Consider the following 25,292-nt stretch of genomic DNA (forward strand, 5'->3'; position numbering starts at 1 on the left):
AACTCTTAAATGGGCAGAAAAAGCTGCTACATGTCAGTACCCAAACAGCTTTACTAGAGAATGGCAGCATTTAGGAGCTAAAAACCTTTATGAAACAATTAAAGGATCAATAAGAAATGCAGAGGGGAGGGTAAGAAATTACGAAACCAAAACACCGATTAAGAAGCATATGAGTTTATGTAGAGTCCTGCCACACAATACTTTGACAGCAATTCAAAGTGACTGCATGAAGAAAATGGAATTGATACAATTTTTTTTAAAGTAATGCATGTCAATTGAAGCACAGAATCTGAACAGTTTTATTGTAGAAACACTCATTGTGCACACTGAAAGAATGAACAAAAACATGGAAGGTGAAAAATGTACCATCAAAAGCCTGCAAGGAGTAGTAATATATCCTTTTTCATAATGTCATATCCTGTGTAGCCAGGACACTAATAGGAGTTAAATATTTTCAAAAACCCACCAAAATGGGAAACTAAGAGGTAGAGGTTTAGGAAAAAAACTTAAGTGACCTAGGAAAGAAAAAAAAAAAAAAAAAAAAAGAAAAAGCAGAGCAACATATTATTACAAAAATCTCCAAAAATGGGGGAACACAGTAACACTAAAAGCAGCCTAAGAACAACAGAAAGCATATTATGATGTGGCAGCACACAAACTAACATTCTAGAGCCAAACAAATTCCTCTGCATTACTAGACATGTAGCTGGAATACTGTAATGATGTCCATCAGTGAAAAAACACAACAGAAGAACAGGGAGGAGAATTTCAATAGATTACCAAAAAAAAAAAAAGTGTAATTTAGATGAGGATATTTGCAAGCCATGAAAGAGTATCACGAAATTGGCTCTCTTTTCTTAGGTCATTATTAAGGTAAAGCAATTTCCTCTAGTAGATTTAGTTACTAAGAAGTCCACATGTCAGGTTAACTATGAAAAGTTATCTAAGATATTTTCATAAAATGAGTTCAATTAAGAGCAGACTTTTTAAAAGTATGCAATAAATTTGAGAGAGACATTTCCAGCACAAGATATACTTACATTTAAGTTTAGCCCTTAAGTTATTACATGGAATTGTTACAAGTCAACAGTAGGTGGTTTATAAAATGTAATTTTATTTCATGTTACTTTGCTGTTACAGAGGGCAATAACATTTTCACAAGGCTTTTTTGGGACTACAATCAATGATTAGCAACACACAATAGTGGTCCAAACTCTCTAACAATCACTGGACAAACTTGACACCTTCTCACATGTGCACAAACCTGCATGGAAAAGTACTAAATTTTATACTTGGACATGTGAACTTCAATTGGTTTTCCCATTCCAGTGTATTAAGAAATGACATGCACTTCAGTCTGCCAAAAAGCACTGCCTGTACTCCAGCAGTAACATGCTGCTTCTAATACATAGTAAAGTGAATACCAGAACTACAAAGGCAGGAGTGTAAGTGAACTTTTATTGGGAAGGGATATCAACTTAAACAGCAGCAACTGAAGATTAAGAGAAGCCCCTGTTTTCGAACACACAAGTTTCTGTATTACATGATACGGGAAGCAACTCAATTTATGATTTTCCAAACTTTAAATGCTCAACTTGATCTGGCCCAGTACTTCCATATTCCTACTGAAATGAATACACAGTAGCATGTGAAAGTCAATTATGGAAAGGAAACCCTGCAGAATAAGAAGGGAATGTGGAGAATTAAATGCTATGTGGAACACTCTTTAGTTGCAATTAACTACATTTTCATATCTTACTGTAATACAAAACACAGTCAACTGGCAGGAACTGGTTCAGATTTGTTTTTAAATACCAGGTACACTTTAGTCCGCTACATAAGTGTTTGGAAGTTACTTATGTTTATATGAAATGAAGCTATTAATACTTTTCTACAGCAGTAACCGCACACCAGGAAGGCCAGGACAAACACAAATCAAGGAATGGAGTTTTCCCAAAGCTGCAGTGTGAAAGGACTATAAATTGATTTCCATACACATGGATGGGTTTTCTTTGCTATAGGAAATCCAGGTGGAGCTATAAGGAATGGAGACGTGTAAAAAGGTTTCTTGAGAAGGAAAGGGAGAATGACGCCCCACGTGCAGTTTAGTTTTCTGCACCTTCTGCAGCATCACATTCTTCTCCTGCACTGTCTGATGTCCATAACTAGAAAGAAGAAAAAAACGATATCAGCTTTCAGAAGCACAGCTGGAATTCCAAAAAGTGACAACTGTATGGAAATGGTAATGAATTAGACTTAAGGATCTCTACAAAGTACCAGTGCACTGGCACTGCACAGCCCTGGCTTCGGTACTTGCTGGGAGAGAGGTAACCAGAAAGAGCTCCCTGTGCACAGGGCACAACCAGCTATGCCCAACCAGCTATGCCCAACCAGCTATGCCCAACCAGCTATGCCCAACCAGCTATGCCCAACCAGCTATGCCCAACCAGCTATGCCCAACCAGCTATGCCCAACCAGCTATGCCCAACCAGCTATGCCCAACCAGCTATGCCCAACCAGCTATGCCCTCAGGTAGAGGGGCAGAGCAAACTGTTCTAAACAGCTCTAGCTTTTGTGTTTAACAGCAAGCTGTGCCATCGATCCCAGGGCATTCTACAAGCCTGAACAGCAGCTTCACAGGTAACTTCCATTTCAAACACACCAGTCTGAATCCTGGAAGTGTAAACTGCCATTTTGGTTACTGAAGCTAAGCACTTCATACTGCTCACAACAGACATTTCTACTGAAGGAGTACTGCAAAATAACAAATGTTGCTATAATTTTAAATACAGTGAATATCCAGAGAGGATATTCCTTGAAAAATTGTCTTAGTTTCCTATTTTAATAGAACCTAGTTGTTCCATTAGGCACTTTTCTTAAATAGTTAATCATTACAATAACATACTCAAACATCAACTGATTTTATTCTTAATACATTGAAATTTCAGTTCTTTTAAAAGAAAATCAGGACAATGAATCAAGCAAGCTACACTGGATGTACAACAGGAAAAACTTTTTGTTTTGAGGTAGTCATCAAAAAAGTTTGAAGATGAATCCCTGACAGATCATGGATTATTGTGGTTTAACTCCTTGCCTCATCTTGTACTTTAGGTCAGCTGAATGCCCCTTCTCCCTTCCACTGAGAAGGCCATCAAACAAGGAAGAATGTGAACTACTCAAGCTGTTATTCCAGATTACACAGCATGAACAACATATAAGTTGACAGCAACATTAAAACTAAGTTATGAAAAGGTATCATAGGTAAACAGCCTGAGTCAGTGCTATGCTTTGCATTAGAGTGAAAGAAAGGCTTTGTTAATCACAAATTCAGTCTAACTAATCAAACACACGGTTACAGAACCAGATAGCACATAAAAAGGCAACTTACTGTTAGGTTGTCTCTAAGCAACTGCATGATGAGAGTACTGTCTTTGTATGAGTCTTCGTTCAGTGTATCAAGTTCTGCAATAGCCTCATCAAATGCCTGGAATAATTAAACCATCTTTAGCCTTTCTATTAACTATCATTAAGCAAGTAGAAGCTAAACCTATCAGCAAGGTAGCTTAAAAAAAGGGCAACATTAGAAGTTAATGACCTGAATTGCTCTATTTGAAACAAAACCATAATAAAGACATAATAAAAGCTTGCCATGTTGCTGAAAATTTAAGTCACACTCTAAATACAGTCTGCTTGAACTCCTTTAATCCCACTAATTATGAGCTTGGAAACCAGAAACATAAATAGATAATTTCCTGCATAAACTCTCGGAAATAATAATTCATACTGTTTTAAGCATAAACTCTCTTCTACTGTCCCTGCAGTCATATAGAAAAGAAAAAAAAGTAACTTACTGTCTTTGCCAGTGTGCAGGCAAGCTCGGGATTGTTGAGAATCTCATAATAAAATACAGAGAAGTTAAGAGCTAGACCCAAGCGAATTGGATGTGTTGGCTGCATCTCCTTCTTGCTGATATCAAATGCCTCCTGATAAGCTCCCTGTGAGTTTTCTATTGTTTCTGTAAAAGAATAACAAATTTTAAGTGTTTTGGGGGGTTGGTTTTGTTTAATTTTTTTTTCCAAGATGTGACCATGTAAAGTACTCCATTAGTAGGGGACTGAACTGCTCTTAGCAAAACACTGCACTTTATTCCAGGTAATGATTTTACACCCATTTTAAGTACAGCTGCTGAAACACAAGGAGCAAATTAAGCTACTACAGAGCAAAGGTATTCAAGAGACAGATAAACACAAAGAACCTGGTAAATACAAATAATCAAGATTACTGTATTACCTCAGTGGCCTTTGATACTTCATGTGGGAAAAAAAAGCATTTGTGCATTACTTTTCCTACAGAACTCCTACTTCACTCCTTGCACATGATGGACATGCTCATGTGAGTTGGGTGTGCAGAGTAAAGAAGGCTACTGTGTGTGAAGCATGACTTCTCGAGGAAGGTTGGAAGGCATGTATGGCATGTTCCTGAAAAAATGAAAGTCTGCCTCCAAAAACTAGGTGTAGAGGTCAAGATAAAAAACCCGAGGCTGTGCCCAAAATAACTGCGACAAATACCACAGAGAAAAGAGGTTACCAGGCCAGAGAGTACTGCAGGAATGCTACCTATAGCCTATTCCAGATTCACTTCCATAGACAACCAAAGGACCAACAGCCACCCTAAACATTTTGCAGAAAGGAAGGAGACTGCAGAAAAAGAAAGCCATTGCCAGAGCTCAAAGTAGAGCTCTCTGGAGGAGCTAAAACTGCAGCTGCTCTAGAAAATGCTGGTAAAAGAGTTTGGTAAGTAAAATCTAATAAGTATTCAAAAGAGTCAAAACAGATTTGGGTTTTCCTGTATTTACACTGTAATGAGTGCTAATGGACTATTAATCTGTTGAGAATAGGTGAAAAAAGGCAAAAAACTCCTAGCAAATCCAGGAAATAAATTACCTTGTAAGTACATGAAATATATTTGAAGCTGAGAAAATAAACAGATGCTTAGAGGCAGAACATCAGAAAAGCTTAAAGTGAAACTCCTTAAAGTTTGCAAGAAGTCAAGCACAAAACGTCTGCATGGTGATACACAAGCTGTAACTTCCCAGCTGAACACCACCACCATCTGCTAGTAAGGTTATATCAATCAATCTCTCTCCCACTGTAAGCACCCAGATCAGTGTGCATGTCATTTAAATGCAGTCACTTTAGACAAGAAAAGCTGGTATTTCTCTGCTCAGACAAGCCCAGATTTTTAACTGTTGCTTGAGATACAAAATATAAATCAGATGAACTTTGTGAAAGCCAAAGACAGGTTTTCTCTGCTACTCCATTTTGTGTGTTTTCATCTCTCAACTTAAAAGCTCCTACAATACAAGGAGACCAATGAAGCCTTTGTTTAAGTGCTTTGCAATGCAATCTGTTTCAACCGGCCAATGCTGTGAGACCCAACCCAAGGGACAGTCCCTGCAGCGCTCCACCTGCTCCAACAATCCCTCTCCTTTGTGTCACAGCATTACTCCAGGACTAATTTTAGTTTGTTATGTAGAAAGCATCACTGGCTTATGCCATACCATGAGTTTTTAACATCACAACAGTATCTGGGCACCTTGCAAGACAGTTCTAGTAATTAATTCAATACATCCTCTGAATAGAGAATTAAATTCTACCCCAGAAGAGGCTCCTGACATACTTACAACCACCCATGTTCTAATGTCTAGGAATGTTCCACATTCTCAGGATGCCCAGTATCAAGTGGCAATTTCCAGGCCTTTTCTGCTGGATCCAAAAGCACAAACTAAAATTACAGGGACAGTATCATCTCCATGAAAATCAGTCATTTAAGAGTGCAGCTTATGCTTTCTGGCTAGTGTACCGACCTAGTGATTTTTTTGCCTCTTTATAAATTTAGGTGACTACAATGAAGTCTGCTTCACAGTGACATGGTTAAAATTTGTAGACCAACAGGACTCCATCATGGAGTACAAAATCTTACAGAGATCTGTTTACTCTCCCCCACCAACTGTATTTTAGCAAAGAATTACAAACAAACAACATTAAATATGTTAGCACACCTTCACCTACATTGTTTTCCAGAAGCTTTAAATAAGCATTATCGAACAACTACTCAGAAATTTCGGGTAGATGACAGAACACCAGCTAAAACTCCCTGGCATACTATGCTTAAGGTCTGTTCAGAGTGTCACTCTCTGTGTGTATGAACACTGGAGGTTTCCAGCTGAAACACAGCTAATTCAGTGAATCCAGAGTCTGTACATCTACTGTTCCTTTGCCCACAGACCAGAGTTCCTATGCTGTGAAAAACCTGAGACCACAAGGTACTTACGTTTCCTGTCATCACCACAGGCAACTTCAGCAAGGTATCGGAAGTAGTCTCCCTTCATCTTCAGGTAGAATACCTTGCTCTCTGGATTGGTTGCATTAGCTATTAAATATTTGTCCAACAGCTCCTGAAACAACAACAAAATAGACATTGACATATCGCAAACACCACTGCAACTAAGTTCAATCTTCTCTCCAGGAAGTCTGAATGGACTCCAACGATTGCTACAAGGCAAAAAGGAGTTTTAAGAGCATTTTAGACAGAGCCACACTAATTTCAACAAACTCTGTAAAAGCACAAAGCTAGAGACTGCATTAAGGTGAACAATCAACCATCTGATCAGACTGCAAAAAACCTAACAAGAAAAGGTTTACCTGGAGTACAGTTTCAGAACCAAGTTTAGTTTCAAGATATGCACTTCTCATTTCAAAAACACTTCAAATGGGTAAGTTTTTACTGGAAAAATGAAACACTATACAGAAAGTTTCAAAGATACTTATAAGTAAGACTTTATTTCCACTTCACAGGAAAAAAAACGACTATTTTTTGCATAAATTGCATTTATTAGACTTGTGTGTGATAAGGAGTCTCCAGTCCACCTTCCACAGAGAGTCAAGGATTCGAACCCATCCAGTCGACAGTCAGCTTCAAACTGCACCAGCTCTCTGCAAGGCTGTAAAGTAACACCTCCTCCAGCATAGCTGGGAGGCATCCCTCATATGTGCCCTGCCGCTGCCTGGAATGGGAAGAGCTATACAGTGCTCTCCAGCACACCTTGAGCTATGCTAACATCACTTCCCTTGCTCACAGCTCTCCTACCCGATCATCAGAAGGGCAAGAAAAGGTTTACAAGCCTCCAGCAAGAGAAGGTAAGTCTCTCTCCAAGGCTGCAAGGTAAGAACTCCTAGTCCTTCCAAGGTAGGGGTGAAGGCAAAGGAGAGATGAGGTACAGGACTTTTCCCCAGCAAACAGGGTAGTTCTGGGAACTGACAAGGAGAGCAGCTTCTGGCTGACCCTGGCCCTAAACACAACTCATTACCACAACCACACACGTTCTCTGGAGTTGACAAAAGATGCAAGTTCCAATAGACTCAAGGAAACCTTGCAATACTCAGAGCAGCATCATACTAGAATTTAAGTGATACAGATCTACATTCACTTATTTGGAAAGTAAACAGGTCATAAAAGGATCAGAAAGTTTCCATAGCTTACACCTGGCTAGTTAATTATCATTTTTGCTACAGGAACATGTATCCAAATTCTTGAGGCAGTTACAAAGGAAACATTTAAGGAACTGTAAGCTTTCAGCACAAAAATCCTTAGCACTTTAATTGGCTACTACAGCACTGTAATCAAAACAAGCTAATTTCAGTCACAAGCCTACTCCCTATGCACACCACCAAACCATTACTACTTCCTTTAATAATCAATGGGAGCAGAACAGTCCAGGTGAAAGCAGTTACTCATTCCAAGTCCACTCGAGGTGTTGGTGACTATTTTAAACTGACACTTGTAACACGGAACTTCCAGCTGGGTGAAAAAAGCATTTCTGCATCCACACTGTGTGTGTGCCATGGATGTAACACTGCACACAGCACCCAGATAAGCTCCCCCAGAGATCCCCACAGAGGCATTAAGGAACAGTACAGAGTTACAACTACCCTTGATACCACCCTAGAGAAAATAGCGGGAGGATAAGAGGATACCAAGCCTGACATACCCTTGGCACCTACCAAATCAGAGACAGACATTTTTAGGAGTTTCTGTAAGGCTACAAAAACACTGACAAAGCCTGGACACTGGCTAGTTTGGCAAAGGGCTAAGTGAGGAATTTGTGTAACAGCTTAACACAGTCAAGTAAGTATGCAAGGGCTTGAGCAAGCATATAGAAATAGTAAAGCTCACTGGTGTTACGGAAAATGCAGCCAAAACCTTAGGTATGTTTCAAAACAAGAGTTAAGAGGTAGTAGGCAGATGGGTAATACAACCCCATATTAACACTGTTACTGTGCATGAGTCATTCCATATTAGAAGGAGTTATTCCCATCCTACAGGTTTTTGCAATGAAAAGAACTTCACATTTTGGCTCAGTGTTTTCCTGATGCTTTTTTCCTATGACAATGTCCATGTCAGCCACAAAAGCACAACACTACACAAACCACTTTCAAAGTCTCAGAGACAACAACCCAGTAACTTCAAGTCTAACATCAAAGTTTGATTTTACAGGAAACTGCCCAGAATGATGAAACGTGACACAAAATACAACTATGTTTAGAAAGGCTCCTTAAATGCCTCGTGTTTGAATGTCTGAAGGCCATCCTACAGCTGGGACTGTGTTAAGCAGCAGAGACATGATTTATCCGTGTGCTCAGACTAGTTATGAAAAACCATGCCACAGTGTAAGGAGCACTGACCAGACAAGCAGGAAAGATACTGTGCAGCATTTTAAACCAAGTATTTGGGAAAACCATATCCTTGATTCATCTTTTAAATGTTGAAATGAAATTTTTAAAGATATTACAACTACATTAACAAGGGAACAAACAGGCATTTTTCTTTCATGACTTCCAAAAAAAAAAAATTATTGTAAACTTAGCACACAAAAATATTACTGATATTACTGCAAAATTCTGTCTTTAGAGGTAGCTCTAACACTACAGTACTGTGCATAACTGATCTGACTTGGTTATGACTTAAAAATACTAAAACCTTGGAATCTGGTGTACACTGAAGAACATTTACGGGAAAGTTTTACTGTGTCCAATTTAAGCTGAACCTGAAAATTAGAGCATTAATGCCCACTTTTTTTTTGCCCCAGACGGGGTAGGCCACACACTTCTTCCAGGAACATAAAAGGATTTTGCCATGGTCCCAGCCCTACCACAAACAAGCATCACTGCAGCCTGTGTGTCAATGCACCCTGAAAGTGCTGACTTCACTAGGCAGGTCTGAAAACCAGTGGTTCTGTGCAGATTTCTCAGAAACTTACACAAAAAAAGTGGATGCTGAGAGTGAACTGTAGTTTTTCAAACAGCAGAGTCGGTTATTTCCAAGGTAGGTACTCCTTACACGGAAGAGCTGAGCTGCCCAGCAGCTCCCACTCCCAGTTCATCTTGAGGGCCTTCTAATCCTTACACAACACATGATAAGAAGGAGACCTGTGCCTCTATCAGCCAGGGTGGAACATTCTCGTTCTTGACTTTACATATCCGGTTTTGGTGTTTTAATAGCCTTAGATGGAACACGATCTCAGTTATGAATCACACAGGTTAGAAGAGAATACAAACAGACTTTGAGTGAAGCTAATTATTTATCAGGCCAGGCTTTATCTTTCAAATCAATAACATATTTGGTATATTTTGTGAGACATTCATCTCAGGATATCATCATCATTTCTTGGAAGGCACCTTCCTCTAACAGACAAAATGTTGGCGGGGCAGTGAGAGCAGACAGCACAATAAGCCAAATGATTTACTTTACAATATTGTGAGTCATTAACAGCCAGGAAAACTCAAGATTTCCTACATCTGTTCCCTTATCTTCCCCCACTTGGGCTTTTTTACCTTTCTATCAGACAGCAATCAGCCAGGAATCCTTATTTTAAACATCAGCTGATATTAAGTAAAATGAACGCAGGCAGCCAAAGCAATGAAGCAGACCTCAGACAATCTTGAAATTTTCATGATAACTTCACCTAGGGAGAGACAAGCACTGCCACAGGTATGACTCTGGGATGAGGTCAGTCAATACAATAGACTACCATCCATGTTCAAGTACTGCAAACCCACCCATCCCTTTTATGTATCAAAATACAGCTGCCACCATCGCTTAAGAACTGCAACTGCTGCCATCACCAGGCCCTGAACAACCAGCAATTATGTGCTCTCCAACACCAAACATACCTCAGATGCTGCCCTGAAAGCCACACCATGTTCAAGCCGTTGCCCTGCCCCGTTGGGAGGTGACTCTCAGAACCACGAGCGCTATGAAGACACAGGAATCAAAGTTCTCTCTCAGGCCAGACCCCTCATGTCCCACTGCAGTTGCATTACAAGAGGTTTGCAGTGTGACAGTCTGGGTTGGTAGCTGCTGCTGCTTCCCCCACACTGACATGTTACTCTCATGCAGTGTGCTGGTCCTCCTATACTATGACAGGATTTCCCCACCCTACTTCTCATTAGTGCTGCTCATCCATCTCAATTTATTTCTACCTTCACAATGCGCTAACCCTCTTGTCATCCTAACAGCATCATAATCTCATATATGATATTCTTTTTCCCTCCTACAGAAAGCAGGCTTATTTATTTACCTATTATAGAGATGCCAGCAACAAAGGACTACCGATCCCTGGAACAGATCTCCAGCTGCCTGAAGAAGCCATGGGGAGCAGGCTAGGAGCCTGGCAGCAATTTATTCTTCCCCCCTTAAAGATGGAAATTAATTTTTTTTTCTTTTTCTCTCCATTGGCAGACTTATTTCTCTACAAGTAAAATGAAAGTTCCATTTTAGTGGCCTTTTGGGATCTTTCTCTAGTTCTACTTTGATCTTTCCCAACTGAGTAACTGTCCTCTCTCAGTCCCTTTTCTCCTCTGTTTAGGCAGGATCAAAGATTGAACACACGGTGTTCACTGACCACTGCAATTAACCCAAGCCAGAAATACTAAGTCAATATATCTGCTCTCATCACTTCCCCATTATTTCACCTTTATGAAAAGGAAGCCCTGAAGGAGTATGTCAGCCATATTGTTACTTGAAGTGTCTGACACAGATAAAGCAGCTCCTTCATAATTATTTGTGGTGTGTGCATCCAGCCAGCCTCTCCTTACAATCCACTGCACACACCTCCCCTGCATTCATGTTCTAGTCCCACTCCACATATGCTTTCTGCTGTTTTCAGGGCAACACCTTCTTTAAAAAGCTGACATCAAAACAGAAAGTCCCATCACCCCACCCCATCTAAATATATTTTAAAAGGCAAGACTGATTGAGACATTAAGTTCAACCACACTGTACACTACTTTCTGTACAACCCTAGGGTAGGTTCAAGTGGCAGAAAAATACCACTGCTATCTGATGTGTACTGTCGTCTCTTCCCACATATCCTGCTACAAAAAAACTCAACAGCAAAGATGAGTTTGGAAAAAAAACATCTTGAATACCAAACTGACCTTTTAGCTGCCTACAGCACTTGTGCCATTTAGAACTGGGACTTCAGTAAGAAAAGCAAACGCATGAGTAGAAGTCTCCTCATATATTCCAATACCACTAGCTAGTGGATTATTCTTCACATTTAACTGTTCAATTCCAGAGGATGAACAAGAACCAGGTCAGCTCCAGAGATATCTACTCATGCCAAGTAGTTTGAGGCCAATTTTCAAAGCAAGCTAAAGGTACCATGTGCCTAGGTACTGACACAAGTTCTCACTGTAGTAAAGTGAAGTAAACCAAAATATTTACAATGTCACCATCACTCAGATGTAAACACCTACCACATGTTTGGGTCACATCACCAGCACCAAACTATTTAATGTTATGCTATTAAAAGACTGATGTACCTTGTCATTTGCATTTCTCACCCAGTACAGTTTATCATTTACTTTTACTACACCAGAAGGAAAAAAGTAAATGTAAAAGCAACCATCAGAAGCAGCAGTGCTCTCCAAAAGTTTGCCCCCGTAAGTATAAACTGGTTAAGATGCTGCATTGTATTTAGCAAAGAGGAGCGTGTCAATGTCCAAAATGGCTGGCATAGAAGTTTTTAAATAAAGTCTATGTTATATAAAATTTGATTTTCAAGTGAGACTGTTTTCAGCAATATCCTTGAGCCCATATATCTTACTTCAAGTTGTTTAAAACAACTTATTTCAATACCACCTTAATCCTTTGGGAATACAATGTTAAAGGCTATTTTTAAATGCAAACATCCTAGCAGTTTGTGGGAAGTATTTGGTATCTGCAGGTTTTAGTAACTTTATACAGTATCTTTCACTGGACTTGAATTTACACGAGACAGAAAGCATCTAGAGAAAACATAATCCAATAGTATTAAGCTTTTTTTTTTTAACAGAAGAACAAACTAATAAATATCAATGCATATAATGTTAAAAAAATTATATTCCTCCTCACTATATAATGGAAAAAGTTCAATTGTATGGAAAAAAAAACACAGGTTGATTTTCTGCTCAGCAGCTCTTTGCTGTCCAAGTTTTCTCAGACCTGCCAGCAGAGAAGGTGCTGCTATTCCACAGGGTACTGATTATCACAGGCCCTACAGGAACTAGACTGAGTTTTATTGTTGTTTCCTAGATGTTCCTTCCCTTCCTGAACCAACACAGAATGTTCCCTATTTTGAGCTCTAAAGTGCTTGTGTTTTTTTTTTCCCTAGTTTTTTTTTTGGGGGGGGGTGTTGTTGTTATTTTGTTGGGTTTTCTGTTTTGTTTTTTAAGGAGCACTGAAGGTCACCAGGAGAACAGATGTTACCTGGGTGACAGCAAGTAACTGGCTACTTAACATTGTACCACACACTTATCAGCCAAACCCCACAGAACCAGAAAGTCACATGCAAGTGAAGAAACTATTTCGAAATAAACCTATTTTGAGACAAGGTTCCTTAAAAATAATGCACATACACAGAGTGCATGTCAACACTTCTTTTAACAAGTTAACTCACCACCCTTAACATGGATTCAATATCGGAGTCTCATCTAAATGAGCAGCTTGCATCCCACAGGCACACTATGTGAAGTGTGTGAGGCTCCACAAATTCATCCAGGGCTGCAGATACAAAATACCTGGAAACATCATTCAGTCTCAAGTATTTCTGAGGGTCCATCCAGACCCAGTATGAGAAAAAACATCTACAAGCAGCATACAGAGAAATGGTTTCCACCCTAACTGCAGTCAAAAAGCAAAGATGAAAGTTGGTGAGGCACCTCAGACCAACATATTCCCTCGATATAACTTAAACGTGAATTTAAACATATCAAATGTTCTGAAGTGTCTGACAGCACAGATGATCCGTGTGGGCTCAGACCTTTCAATAAAGCTTCTACTCACAAATGACTGCCTGTTTTAATCGTCTAGCAAATTGGTATTTAAGACTTCTTGACTATTTCAAGTATAATCAGTCATTCCAAAGTCCACAGTATGACTCACTGCAGCCTAGGTGTGTTTTAACATTCAGCAGTTGTTTTCTTGACAGGAAAGGGAGAGTCCCCTGCTGCAACAGTAAGATCACTTTACTTTCAACAGTGTATTTCAGCGGAACTAAGTTCTTCATCCTTCAGGATTCAAGCTCTGTGCATCAACTCCTTCTGGGAGAACATTAAGTAATTTTCATACAGACCTCTTAAGACTAATAGTGTGTCAGTTTATGTATTGAGGAAAATATGTGTGCACCTTCCCAGCAATGGCACGGCCTTAAGCTGACCCAACAAAGCACTGCTGAAAGCAGAGACAAACGCACCTGACATGGAACCGGAGAGGGTGACCTCATTCGTCTTTTCCATTTGGTTCTGTGTCTTTGTCTACAACGTTTTAAAAACTGGCAGTCAATACTCAGGACTGGCCCTGAATGAAGTATCTGGAATCCCACTTAACAAAGGCACTGGAAGCCTGAGCTGTAGCAAGTCTGTCCATGCTATTCCCACCTGGGTCTGAGATTAATTTAATCCAGAATTTATATTCACTGCTTACATTTCTCTTAAAACAAGAAGTTAGAAAGTTCTGTGGTCCCCAGAGAACTATGTAAGCCAGGAACTAGAAATGCGTGGAAATGCAAGTTCTTCTTTCTACAGATTTTCAGATAAAATGAACAATCCAGTGAAAGTCAAACAATTATTCAAGTTTCTAAGGAAGAGCCTAAAGTTTTCCAGTTTCCCCCCCACAAAATGTAGAAATGAGTCTTCAAAAAAAAAAAAAAAAGTCATTCCCTTTTTCAACAATTACAGAGTTTTCATTAAGTAATGGCCATACAACACAGCCAAAAGCCTACAGGAAAATTTTCTTGGTATCTGACAGATTTATCTCAAATTGATTCTAACATTCTCCTATGATTGCATTTCTCATATTTCTAATTCCTCAAAATACTTCAAGTGTTCTTCTCATCTTATAGGTATTAAAGACATGAAAATTTTCCCTTTAGAATCCTGACCACCTAAAAGCTTCTTCCACCATCCTCCATTTGTAATCTTCCATAATATGACAGACAGCAAAGTCTAAATTCTCATTTAAAAATACTTCTATGCTTTGCAGCTACAGAAGTCCAAAGGTATAAATGATTAAATGACTGACTGAGGTATATCTAGACTAACAGTACTCAAAATGAACAACAGCACGCAGAAGTTATGTGGGCTTAAGGTATGATGCCCTTATGCAAAGTACTGATTTTTAAAACTATTCTTTCATATAATAAACAAACTCTGAAGACCCTAAATTTTTTACTTGCTTCAGCTCTGCTCTCTGGGAGCCCTTGATCAGAGGCTTGGGATCACTGAAACTCAAAATGATAATCAAGAGATGCACTTTCTTCCCATTGCTTAGGGCAGCTGGAAGAGCCTTTTGCATTGTCCAACTTCACCTCAAAGGAAACCCAGCAATATGTTATTTCAGTCAGTCTATTAGGAGTGTACCAGTATTTTGTTATTCCCCAAACCAGACAATCTACAACAATGAAGTCTAACCTTTAGCTAAGAAAAACTAGAAGCCAACATTTAAGATAACCTGGTTACAACAATTTCTCACAGCAAGTGGGCCTTGACTTTCTGCTAAGGCCCTGCTATCTACTTTTATTAAAAACAATTTCTGCTTATGAGAATTTTGCAAAATGTATTCAAGAAGAACAAAACTTCCTGAAGAAGTCTTATCCAGGAAGTATGTGTCTGTCAGTCAGGTAAGAGTGTACATGGTGTATTTAGAAAACTTATTATCAGAGCAAATGGAAATTTTTCTGTTTTCAGAGCCTAACAGGACTCCTATATCCAACTACTTCAGTAAATGGATCATACACATTAAAGGACAGAATAAAGAGCAGCAGAGCAAGTAATAAACCTTTATCAACGTTAGAAACCAGTAAATCATACCCTTGATCCCTTTAATAAATTTTAAGAAAGGCATGAGCAAAATTGTGCTTAATTCGGGACTTCCAATTCCCAGGTCTTTACATTTGATGTTCTAGTGGGTGCACAGACCACAGGAGGTGAAACTCTGCACTTAAATTATTTTTACTGCTTCCTGTAAGTGCCCAGCTCACACAAACTGGGCACTGGTACATATTCAGATATACAGGATGAATTAGCAAATGACAAGCTTACAAATCAGCAGTGTGCTCGGCTGAAGTACTCTGATGTTGGTCCCAGCTTCCTGGGAAGCAGAAACGATAAGGAGAAACTTGTAAACACCTGTCCAATGAACTTAGTGGAGCTATTCTGATTAAGTGCCACAAATGCAGTGCTCAAGAACAGTCTTACTTACCTTACCTGTTCTGTGACAAAATTAGGTTCAAGTTTATTGAAAAGGACAAAAGCACTTAAACACAACATGTAACATCTAGGGGCAACAGACCATCATTCTCAAAGACCAGAAGCATAAAACTAAATATAAAAAGCTGATTAATTAAGCATACACCTTCACCTACCATTCTCACAAAGTACATCTATGCACTTTTACCAGTCTCCCTCCTGCCATTTTCATCACTACCTGCCTCTGAAAATCAGGCATCCCCCATTACTGAAAACAGAATATCAAGCTGCTGTGTCTGTACAGAAACTGGTACAATCTACTGCTTTAATAACGTGCTAAACAACCCCAGTTTGTGCCATCATAAAGAAATCAACTGTTAATAACATTCAAGCTCGAGTGTGTTCTTTCCTCATCAAGTTCTCTCTGATATACAGCCTTCTATGTTTTACTTCAAAAAGGCACCTACCAGATTAGCATCTAAGGTAGCAGCAATGCCTGTGAGACAATTGTCTAGCAGGTAACCATGAGTGATTTACAAAATCTGTTAAGAGGTTCACTGCATTAGCAGAAAAACAGAATTTGTGGTTTTGTTGTTCACCTAGCGAGCACATCCTACTTTCTCAAGGCCACTAAACCAGCAAATGTCCTCCAAGAAATTTAATAATTCTGGATAGCATACAGCTGCAGGGGGAGGGGCAGTAAGCAATGACTGCATGGGATGGAGGCCTCAGCTACCATCAGAATTCCTTGAACTATTTTTAGCTGAACTCTTAACAATTTTGAGTTTGTTCAAGAACCTCAGTACATTCTAGGCTTTGTTTCTGTAAGCATCAGTCCTTTCTTAGGATTCCGTTTTCCTCACACAAAAGTAAGTACTCCAGCAGCAGATTATACTGCAGGACAATGTAAGACAAGGTACAACTATGCATAAGCCAAGTTCAGATCATAAATTTCAGTTTTAAGCATATTAAGCTAGAAAAGATTCACTCATTAAAGTTCCACAATTCTTATCACAAATGTATTGATGGTTGCTAGAAGCTGTGCTGAGAACACAAAGGAAAATCAACTCCCTCTCCACAGATCAAAAAGATGATTTATTCCAAATCAAACATTCCCTTTACATTTACTCCACAATTCTAGATTTGCCAAGAAGTAATGTTCCCAACCTAAGGTCTGACTTTCATGTAGTGGTCAGTCCTTTTAATCAGTCACTCAAAAAGGATGAGTCCAAAGCAGTTACTTTTTTACCTTTCGTAAGCTAAAACAACACCTGAAACACTGTCCCAACCACGACTGGGACAACTGAGTCCAAAAGTACTATTAAGTGATTAGCATGCCTGACCTTCAAAATAAAACTGCATCCTATACAGTTCCCTGTATCAAAAGACTATGTAATATCCTTTTACTCAGTTTCACCTCTACAACACCATACATTTCTGTACAAAGTCTGTCTGTTCACTGAAAATAGGAAGGCAGAGACAAAGGATTCCCAAGACATGAAACTCTGGTAAATTGTTGATATAGCAGCATCAATGTGATACCTACCAAATCTGTCAAATTTCTGCATGTGTAATATAAAAATAAAGATCTCACTTTTCCATAAGCCAAAGGAAAGAGAAGGCAAAAAGGAAACAAAGCTTATTCATTATCAGACATCAGATATTTTAGCTGACATGAGGAACCTATTTGCTGCTGCAAGAATATACCAACTTCATTTTCAATGGAGCCATGAACTTGTGCTGTTGAAAAAAACCTGCTCTGACCATTACTTTTTAGTATGGAGATTTTTGGGTTTTGTGATTAAATTTAGATCTACAAAATGGATAATAATCAGAAGAGGACATAGATTTTTTTCTTACTCAGTCTTATTAGCTTTTATTTTTTCTTAATTATGCAAAGCAGTAGTAGGAACAACATTGCAACCTTGGGGGGAGGGAGGTAGGTAGGAAGGAAAGCAGAACTGGCAAGAGCAACACACTAATACATGCTTTCAAAAATTAACACTGCAATCTCACAGCAAATCAAACATTTACAAGCAACCTCTCAGCCTTAAGACAGTAAAAACTGAGATAATATACACCTTATAGCTCAAGACTATTTCACTGCAGGCACTCCCACAGGGTGCTGAAAAGAACCAATAGCACAAGTAATGTTTCTGTTCCTTCACTTGTAAAAGTTCACAATGCCCTTGCTCACTTCTAAAGAAACTGGCCAACATGGCCCTGATACAGTGCAATGTATAAATATGTACAGAGGTCACTGCAAAACAGATGTCTGGAAACAACTGCAAAAAAACGTAACTTTTCTACACAAAAACATAACTTTTCTACACAAAAATTTAAGAGAATCTTAAACACTTAAGTTTCGGGCAGAGACAACAGAAGCAAGTAACCATCAAGATACTGCTGTGTCCAAGCCCTCATGATTTTAGCTGTTGCATCTTCATCAAGTTTTAAACTGTGGCCAAGCAGTTATCAAATCTCATCTCTGTTGCTCTATGAAGAGATTCAACAAATCAGGACCTAGATACAGAACACATGCAGAGCACTACCAAATACAGGTGGAAAAACCCTCAACCTGCAAGTGAAGAGCATTTCCAGGCAAGGGCTGGTGCCCTCCCTTCCTTACACTACTTCTCTCTAAAGAACAAAGAAGCTTGAATGCAACGCGAATGATCTCCACACAAAGTGACTGAGGCTCTCAGAAAATACACCAGTTTAATCTGCTTCCCCAGAAAGGTTCCAGTTCAAAAGTTACCCTTTTTTAAAACCTAATGTCACTAGATCACAGTGTGCATACAATAAAGTAGGTCTTATATTGTACCTTCCATCCTCAAAGTTTCCCATGTGATTTCACTAATTATGTGAAAGTCACTGCCAGATCCACCCCTTCTACTTTATCTAAGTATCTGTCTTGAAATCACTCAAGAGGGTAGAAACATGAACTTTGTGCTCAGAGAGTATATGAAACAATATAGTTCAACTTTACCCTGAAAAAAATTAAGCTGCCAACCTGTTTCTTTACTCAACAAGACAGTTTCAAGAACAGTTTTAACTATGAGTCATAAGGGATGATTCAATATTCTCTATATTACCAAATAATTAGTCAATCAATACAGGGACTTCAATAAAACCTCCTCATGTACCTTTCAAATAAAATACTTGTTCAAGCTGTTTGTCAGTCATACCATTTCTCCATTTAAGAGCTACTCTCACCTGAAAGACCAGTCATGAAATTAACAGTTACAAAGCATTCGATAACACCTACTCCTACTTGCAAGACAGGCAGTTACAGAATGACAGTTAAATAATTGGTAAAAGTTTTATTTTTATATATCTATATATATATAGATATGTAAAGTTTTATTTTTATATATCTATATATATATAGATATCTCAACACAATTTTGAGTGTTTGTATTCTAGTGTTGATAAATTTAAGTTCTTTATCAAACTATGTCCTAAAACAATGCCTTACCTAACTGGCTTGAGGCATTTTCTACAGCAAAAAACTAACTACCATTGCTGCCTTTTCAGTAAAAAAATAGCAGTATTTTTAATGCTAGCACAAGTATTTCTAAATGAAGATCTAGAAACATGCTATACCAGTAATAAAAAAAAGCCTTTTGAAAAAACTGTTAGTAGTATGACTAACAGCAGTCACACTCCACCCAACACACCCACCCTTGCTAAATCTAAATACTCCAGATGACAAGCAACCTTTCCATACTACTTGCCAGCAGTTGTTTCAGTTTAGCCACCTTCCTAGAATTAAAAAAGCATCTCAGATTCAACTTAAGAGATCTGAAAAAGCTACAAGCACTTACCACAGTATTAGTACAGAAGACATTATCATTCAAAGAAGGAGGAGCCAAAACCATTTTTTGTCTCAGTTATAGGAAACCCATCCTGCTCATGAGTTCCAACCTCTCGGATGCTGACTCATGGATCATAGGAGTGGTAGATGCAAGAGGAAAGGGAGGGAATCAGAACAGAACGTAACTGCACATGGCCTTCAAAGAAAGAGTAAAAAAGGGAAGGCTTGCAGTAGATAGCTGACATCTACCAAAGAAGGCACACCTTTGCAGCAGGACAGGACAGGACAGGAAAAGCATGCTCAGCTGTAGGTTTCAGTCTTCACTACTTCCTGCAGCCTTCCATGTTGGAAGGGGAGAGCTGCCAACCAGGCCATTGCTAAGAACAGAGAAAGACTAGAACACAGTGAAAAATTCATCTAGCACAGGAAGAGCTTGCTTTCCCTACATCAGAGGTTTGCGTTAGCATGGCTACCAGGATACCTGCTGGCCACCACTGGATGTGGGTGGAATAATTTTGGTATAGACACTGTGTGAAGTGGTTCATGGCCTCTCCCTACGGAAGCACAAGCCCCTTGTCAAGATAGCACAGCAACCAGTAGGAGATTTTCTGCATCACCTTCTCTTAGCAACTAGGAACTAGAAGGACAAAGGGAGATTAAGAAGTCTGAGGAGTGAGGTTTATGTGGAAGTACCAAGAAGTTAGTTCTCAAGTGGGGCACTGAGTAGAGGAGAGCAAGAAGGGTGACAACCGCACAAGTGCTGGCAATGCATCACACACGTACTAGTGAAACTCTTGTCACAGGAAACAGGAACCCTACACAAATCACATGATTTTCACAAAGGCGAAAGTTTTACAATTTAACTACACCTGTAACTGCAGAAACAGCTCCTTTGGAAAGCGTGGACTCTTAAATACGTTAAGGAATCAACTGACTCATAAAGCTAACAAATTTCAAAATTATTTTCACTAAAGGTAACTCAGTTTGACTGATTTAGAAAAAAAGAAAGAACAAACCTAGGTGGCAGCACACAAGGAAGCATACAGGTATTTTCAGCATAATCCAAAGAAGTATTCACTTGTACATGAGCCAGAACACTTAATCAAGAAGCAAATTCAGTTACTTCCAAATCAGTCACCTTTCAATTTATGTCTCCTAAACCAATCTAGGACAAATTTACCTCAAAGTTCTTTATTTCCTTATAGACTTGCTTCTTCCTATTCTCACATTAACAGTACTACACACCAAAAAAAAAAGTAACTAAGAGGAGCAAATAAACCATTGAAGATTATCTGCCACACAATTACTTCTGTAATGTGTGTAATTGCATTACACACATGCAGCTTCCTGCAGCCATAACTCCCAGGTCATGTAGAACAGGGTCCAGCAGCCTCCACGCTGATGACACACGTCTCTTGAGCTCCCACTACAGTGCAGTACAGTTTTCCTATCAAGAGCACCTAGAATTCTGCTTGCACAGAAATATATTTCTGGGCTTTGATACTAGCTTGACAGCTCAAGCATGCCCTTACACATTAGTTTTACATTATTCCAAAATTACTGCAAATTCATCTTAAAGATACCCCTGAGAAATCAGCTTGAATCTAACGAAGCCAATTTCTACATGTCTGTCTTTCCCATCTTCAATACAGGTGTCTCACTTTATAAAACCATACTTGATGTTAAAAATTCCTCAAAATGTCTCTTAAGGACCCCTTGAGAGTATTTTTCCTCATAAGAAGTAAACAAAATGCACACACAGTTTAAATGCTTTCTGCAATTTATTAGCTCTGATGTGAATAAAGGGGTTTTCACATTTTCATTTCAGCTTATCTTACAAATTGACAAGCTTACTAACCACAGCACAGACAGGCACAAGGCTAAGTTCTTTGTTACCTCTGCAACCAGCTGGTGAAATACTGCATATGGATCGCTCCATTCATAGGTGTACCTCACAGACACTCAAAATTGAGTATCTCAAATACCTCTACATATATAGGGCCCATAGCATAGTGCAGATGACCATCCTCATCATGGTGACCCACATAATGGTTGTGGAAGTTACTGCACTGACTTCCCTCACCTCAGCATAACACTTTGCATGATATGCCCCAGCCAAGCCCCCAGTCCTTCCCCAAGTACAGCAGCACCCGTAAATACTGCATTTCTTTCTCTTAAACAACACAGAAGAAAAAAAATAAACAACAAAGAATAAAAAAAAAAAAATAAAGTCCCCACTTACCAGCACCGTGGTGCAGATGGACCTGAGCTCAGACTCCACCTTCTCCCGATAGTCCTTGATAAGCTGCATCTTCTTGTCGCTGGTGTCTGTCTTCTGCTCGATGCTGGAGATGACCCTCCAGGCCGAGCGCCGACCCCCCACCACGTTCTTGTAGGCCACGGAGAGCAGGTTGCGCTCCTCGTTGGACAGCTCGGCGCCCTGCTCCGTTACCGCCTTCATGCAGGTGGCCATGTCGTCGTAGCGCTCGGCTTGCTCAGCCAGCTTGGCTTTCTGGATCAACTCGGTCTTATCCATGGTGGCTGGCAATGGGACAAGAGCAGTGTGGAAGCAGGAACAGGAGAAGCTGGGGATGTCACACTACCAACACGACAACGCGCCTCAAAACCTGGCAAAAGAAGACAGTAATCATCATGCCGGGACGAAATACCACCGAACAAGATCCTGCGGCACCCCTCGCAAACAAAAAAGAACGAGGATCACTTCGAGCCTTGCCTCCCCTTCCCCATCTACAGGTGCTTCTCCTGGAGACATGGGCTGCAGCATCCAGTCCTTCCACGCAGGGCTATAGGGAGCGGCACCGGTCCCAAGCGTCCACCCCTCGGGAAACCACAACCTAGAAACCCAGCCGGGGGAAGGCACGCTCGGTGCCAGCCAAGGGACGGCAGCCTGCCGACCAAGCACTAGAAATAGCTGGTTTTCCATCAGAAACTCCTCACCCCGCTTTCCCTCCCGGCCTCACGTGAGCACATTAAGATGCTGCCTAACAGGGACTCGAGGAAGGACCCCTCGTCACCACCCAACCCGGGGCCCTCGCCCAAATCCCTGCCCCCGTGTGCCACCAGCGCCGCGGGCGAGCGCTGGAGCCGGGCAGACAAGAACGCCGGCACTGGCGGGAAAAAAACACATAATAAAAGCAGCGAGACGTGCTCGTCCCCGGGAGAGCACGGCAGGGGTTAAACCACCTCGGGACCCGCCTCCCTCGGGGCGAGCGAGGCTGGGGCGGGGGCCCGGGACGCTTCGCCTCTCCCGGCGGGGCGCGGCGGGCCCGGGCCTCCCGCCTGCCCCAGCGGCCGCAGCGCCGACCCCGGCCCGGTGGGCGCGCCGCGCAGCCGGCGGGGAGCACGGCAGCTCCCGGGGGGCGGCAGCGGGTACGGCTGCGGCCCCAGCAGCCACGTCCCAAGGGCCGGTGGGGGGAGCGGGGGCGGCCGGCGGAGCCCCCGCGGCGGCGGGGTGGGAAGAGGAAGAGGCGGCGGGTGCGAAATGGCGGCGCTGGCTGCGCCTCCCGCTCCCCGGGGCCGCCGAGCGCTCCACGCCGCGATCACAAAATGGAGGACACGGGCGGGACAAGGCGGCGGAGCGGGGCCCATCCCGCCGGCGGCCGCGGCGCCGCGCTCACCTGTGTCGGCCGGGCTGTGGGGCCGGGCCGCGCCCGGTCGGTGCCGCGCTCGGGGCTGTGGCGGAGAGAAAGAACCGCTCTCGTCTCGGCCGAGCCAGCGCTGAAGGGCGTTGGCGCGCGCACCGACCCGCTGCGCGGCCCGCGCCCACGCGGCCAATCGCGGCCCGGCCTGGGCGCCCGGCCCCGCCCCGCGCACCCCGCCGGCCAATGGGAGCGGAGCGCGCCGCCGCGGGGGCGAGCGCGGGCAGGGCGCGAGCGCGGCCGGGCCCGTGGGCTGCGGCTGGGGCCACGGGGTTTCCTCCAATGAGATCCAGGGTGGCGTGACGTCACTGTCGCCATGGTGACGCCGCTACAACCCCCTCCCCCTCCCCGCGGCCTCCCCCGCCGCTCCCCCCGGCACCGGGAATGGGAACGGGAACGGAGGAGGTGGCGGGAGGGGGAATGGAGCTCCCAGGGGGAGGCCCAGGCCGAGGCAGTGCCCGCGCGGCGGCGGGGGGGGGAGGCCCGCGAGGCGGTGCCCGTACCCCGGCGGCCGCTGTTCCGCCCGCGGCGGCCGCGCCCTCGGGCCGGCGCTCCCGCAGAGCCCGGGGCGGGAGCTCCCGCAGGAGCGGGCGGCGAGCACGGCTCTGCCCCGCTGCCCCTGCGGCGGCTCGGGCGGGGCACAACCGGGAGCGGCCCCGAGGCCCTTTCGGAGCCGGGCCGGGCAAAGTCCGGGCGCTGCCGCCGCCGGGGGCTGAGGGGGTGGCGGGGTCCGTACAGACACTGCGGGGCTTCGTATCCCCGAGTTTATGTTCCCGAGGCGCCAAGCAGAGGGAGGCAGCATTTCCTGTAATCAGCTATCAGTGGATTTGCTTGTTTTCCTCCTCTTGATTCCACCTTAATTCTCAAGAGGTCAGAGCGTGCTATGACATACAATAGCAGCATGTTACCTATGGATAAAGGTGAGGCGCCTATTGCCATATGTGTGTCTAAAACGCTGGCCTAGTGCACGCATGACTTTGTGTGCACTCACACAGCCCAGGCCCCAGAGGATGTGTAAGGGCACCGTGGGTTTGTGCTGTTTGTCCTGACATGCAGATTCCAGGCGTGGATCAAACGCATCTGGTGTATCAGGACTCAGGCGAGTTCAGGTTCACCAGTGTTTGTGCAGAACCGACTCTGTGTGATGAGATTTCTCACCTTTGGTTTCAGCATCACCAAATATAGTCACGCTGAGGAACTTCAGCATCCAGATGGGATGATGAATTCTCTGAATCAACCTCAGGATGTTACTGTCTCAACTCATAAAGGTCTTGGGCAGTGTTTGGGCTAGGAGTGGGACTATGTACATAGAAATTTGATCTATGCTGTGAACAAGCCACCCTTTGTCATTTGAGTTTGGGAAGCATTTATTCCTTTATCAAAAAAAAACCAAAACAACTGCTGATAGCACCCTTTAATGAAACTCTTTCAGGAACTGCTAAGGAAATGTGTTACTTTCCCCCAGAAGTTACGTCTTGGCAACTTGCTACAGTTTTAGGTAGCTGGTTTATTCTTCCTTGTCAGTAGGATACACTCTTATTTTCACCAGTCCCTAACAATTATTTTCATTTACATGAAGTAAAGACCAAAATTGACCAATTGTGCAACAATACCTTTTTTGATTAACATCATGTCTCCATCAGAGATAAAACTAACCATTCCACCTACAAGGCACGGGTGATCATGTTTTATTTGAAGAAAGAGTCGAATCTAATTGAGGCTGCTTCCTTCAACTGATTGCCCTCAGGAAAGGGGAAGATACTATGAACTAGCCTCATAACATTTAGTTCCTGTCTCTCTCCCACCTACTTAGAGGTGGGAGAAATGGAGAACGATCTTGAAAGTTGGGAAGTGCTGAGCAGAGCAGTTTGTGTGCTCAGAGCTGTGTGGTATATCCAGACTTAACCACTCGCATGATGCAGAGTCTGATATATGTGTGCAGAGCAGCTGTGTGGCCTGCGTGTGTCTGGCTTCAGACCCCCTGTGTGCTGCTTGCTTTTCAGGCTTGGGTCCTATGGGCTTATGTGC

At 42.2% G+C, this 25,292-nt stretch overlaps 1 protein-coding gene across 1 annotated transcript; it reads right to left on the reverse strand.

Moving 5' to 3' along the window:
- Positions 1-1,094: 1,094 nt before the first annotated feature.
- Positions 1,095-23,402, reverse strand: YWHAQ (tyrosine 3-monooxygenase/tryptophan 5-monooxygenase activation protein theta). The gene is made up of 6 exons (XM_064650497.1): positions 23,244-23,402; positions 21,848-22,232; positions 6,334-6,457; positions 3,852-4,015; positions 3,389-3,484; positions 1,095-2,165 (listed from the first exon to the last, which is right to left on the reverse strand). Exons 2-6 carry the CDS (start codon positions 22,139-22,141, stop codon positions 2,106-2,108), a joined length of 738 nt encoding a protein of 245 aa, XP_064506567.1. The 5' UTR covers positions 22,142-22,232; positions 23,244-23,402; the 3' UTR covers positions 1,095-2,105.
- Positions 23,403-25,292: the final 1,890 nt, after the last annotated feature.

The sequence above is a fragment of the Pseudopipra pipra genome, chromosome 3 (genome assembly GCF_036250125.1).
Source record: "Pseudopipra pipra isolate bDixPip1 chromosome 3, bDixPip1.hap1, whole genome shotgun sequence".
Lineage (NCBI taxonomy): Eukaryota > Metazoa > Chordata > Aves > Passeriformes > Pipridae > Pseudopipra > Pseudopipra pipra.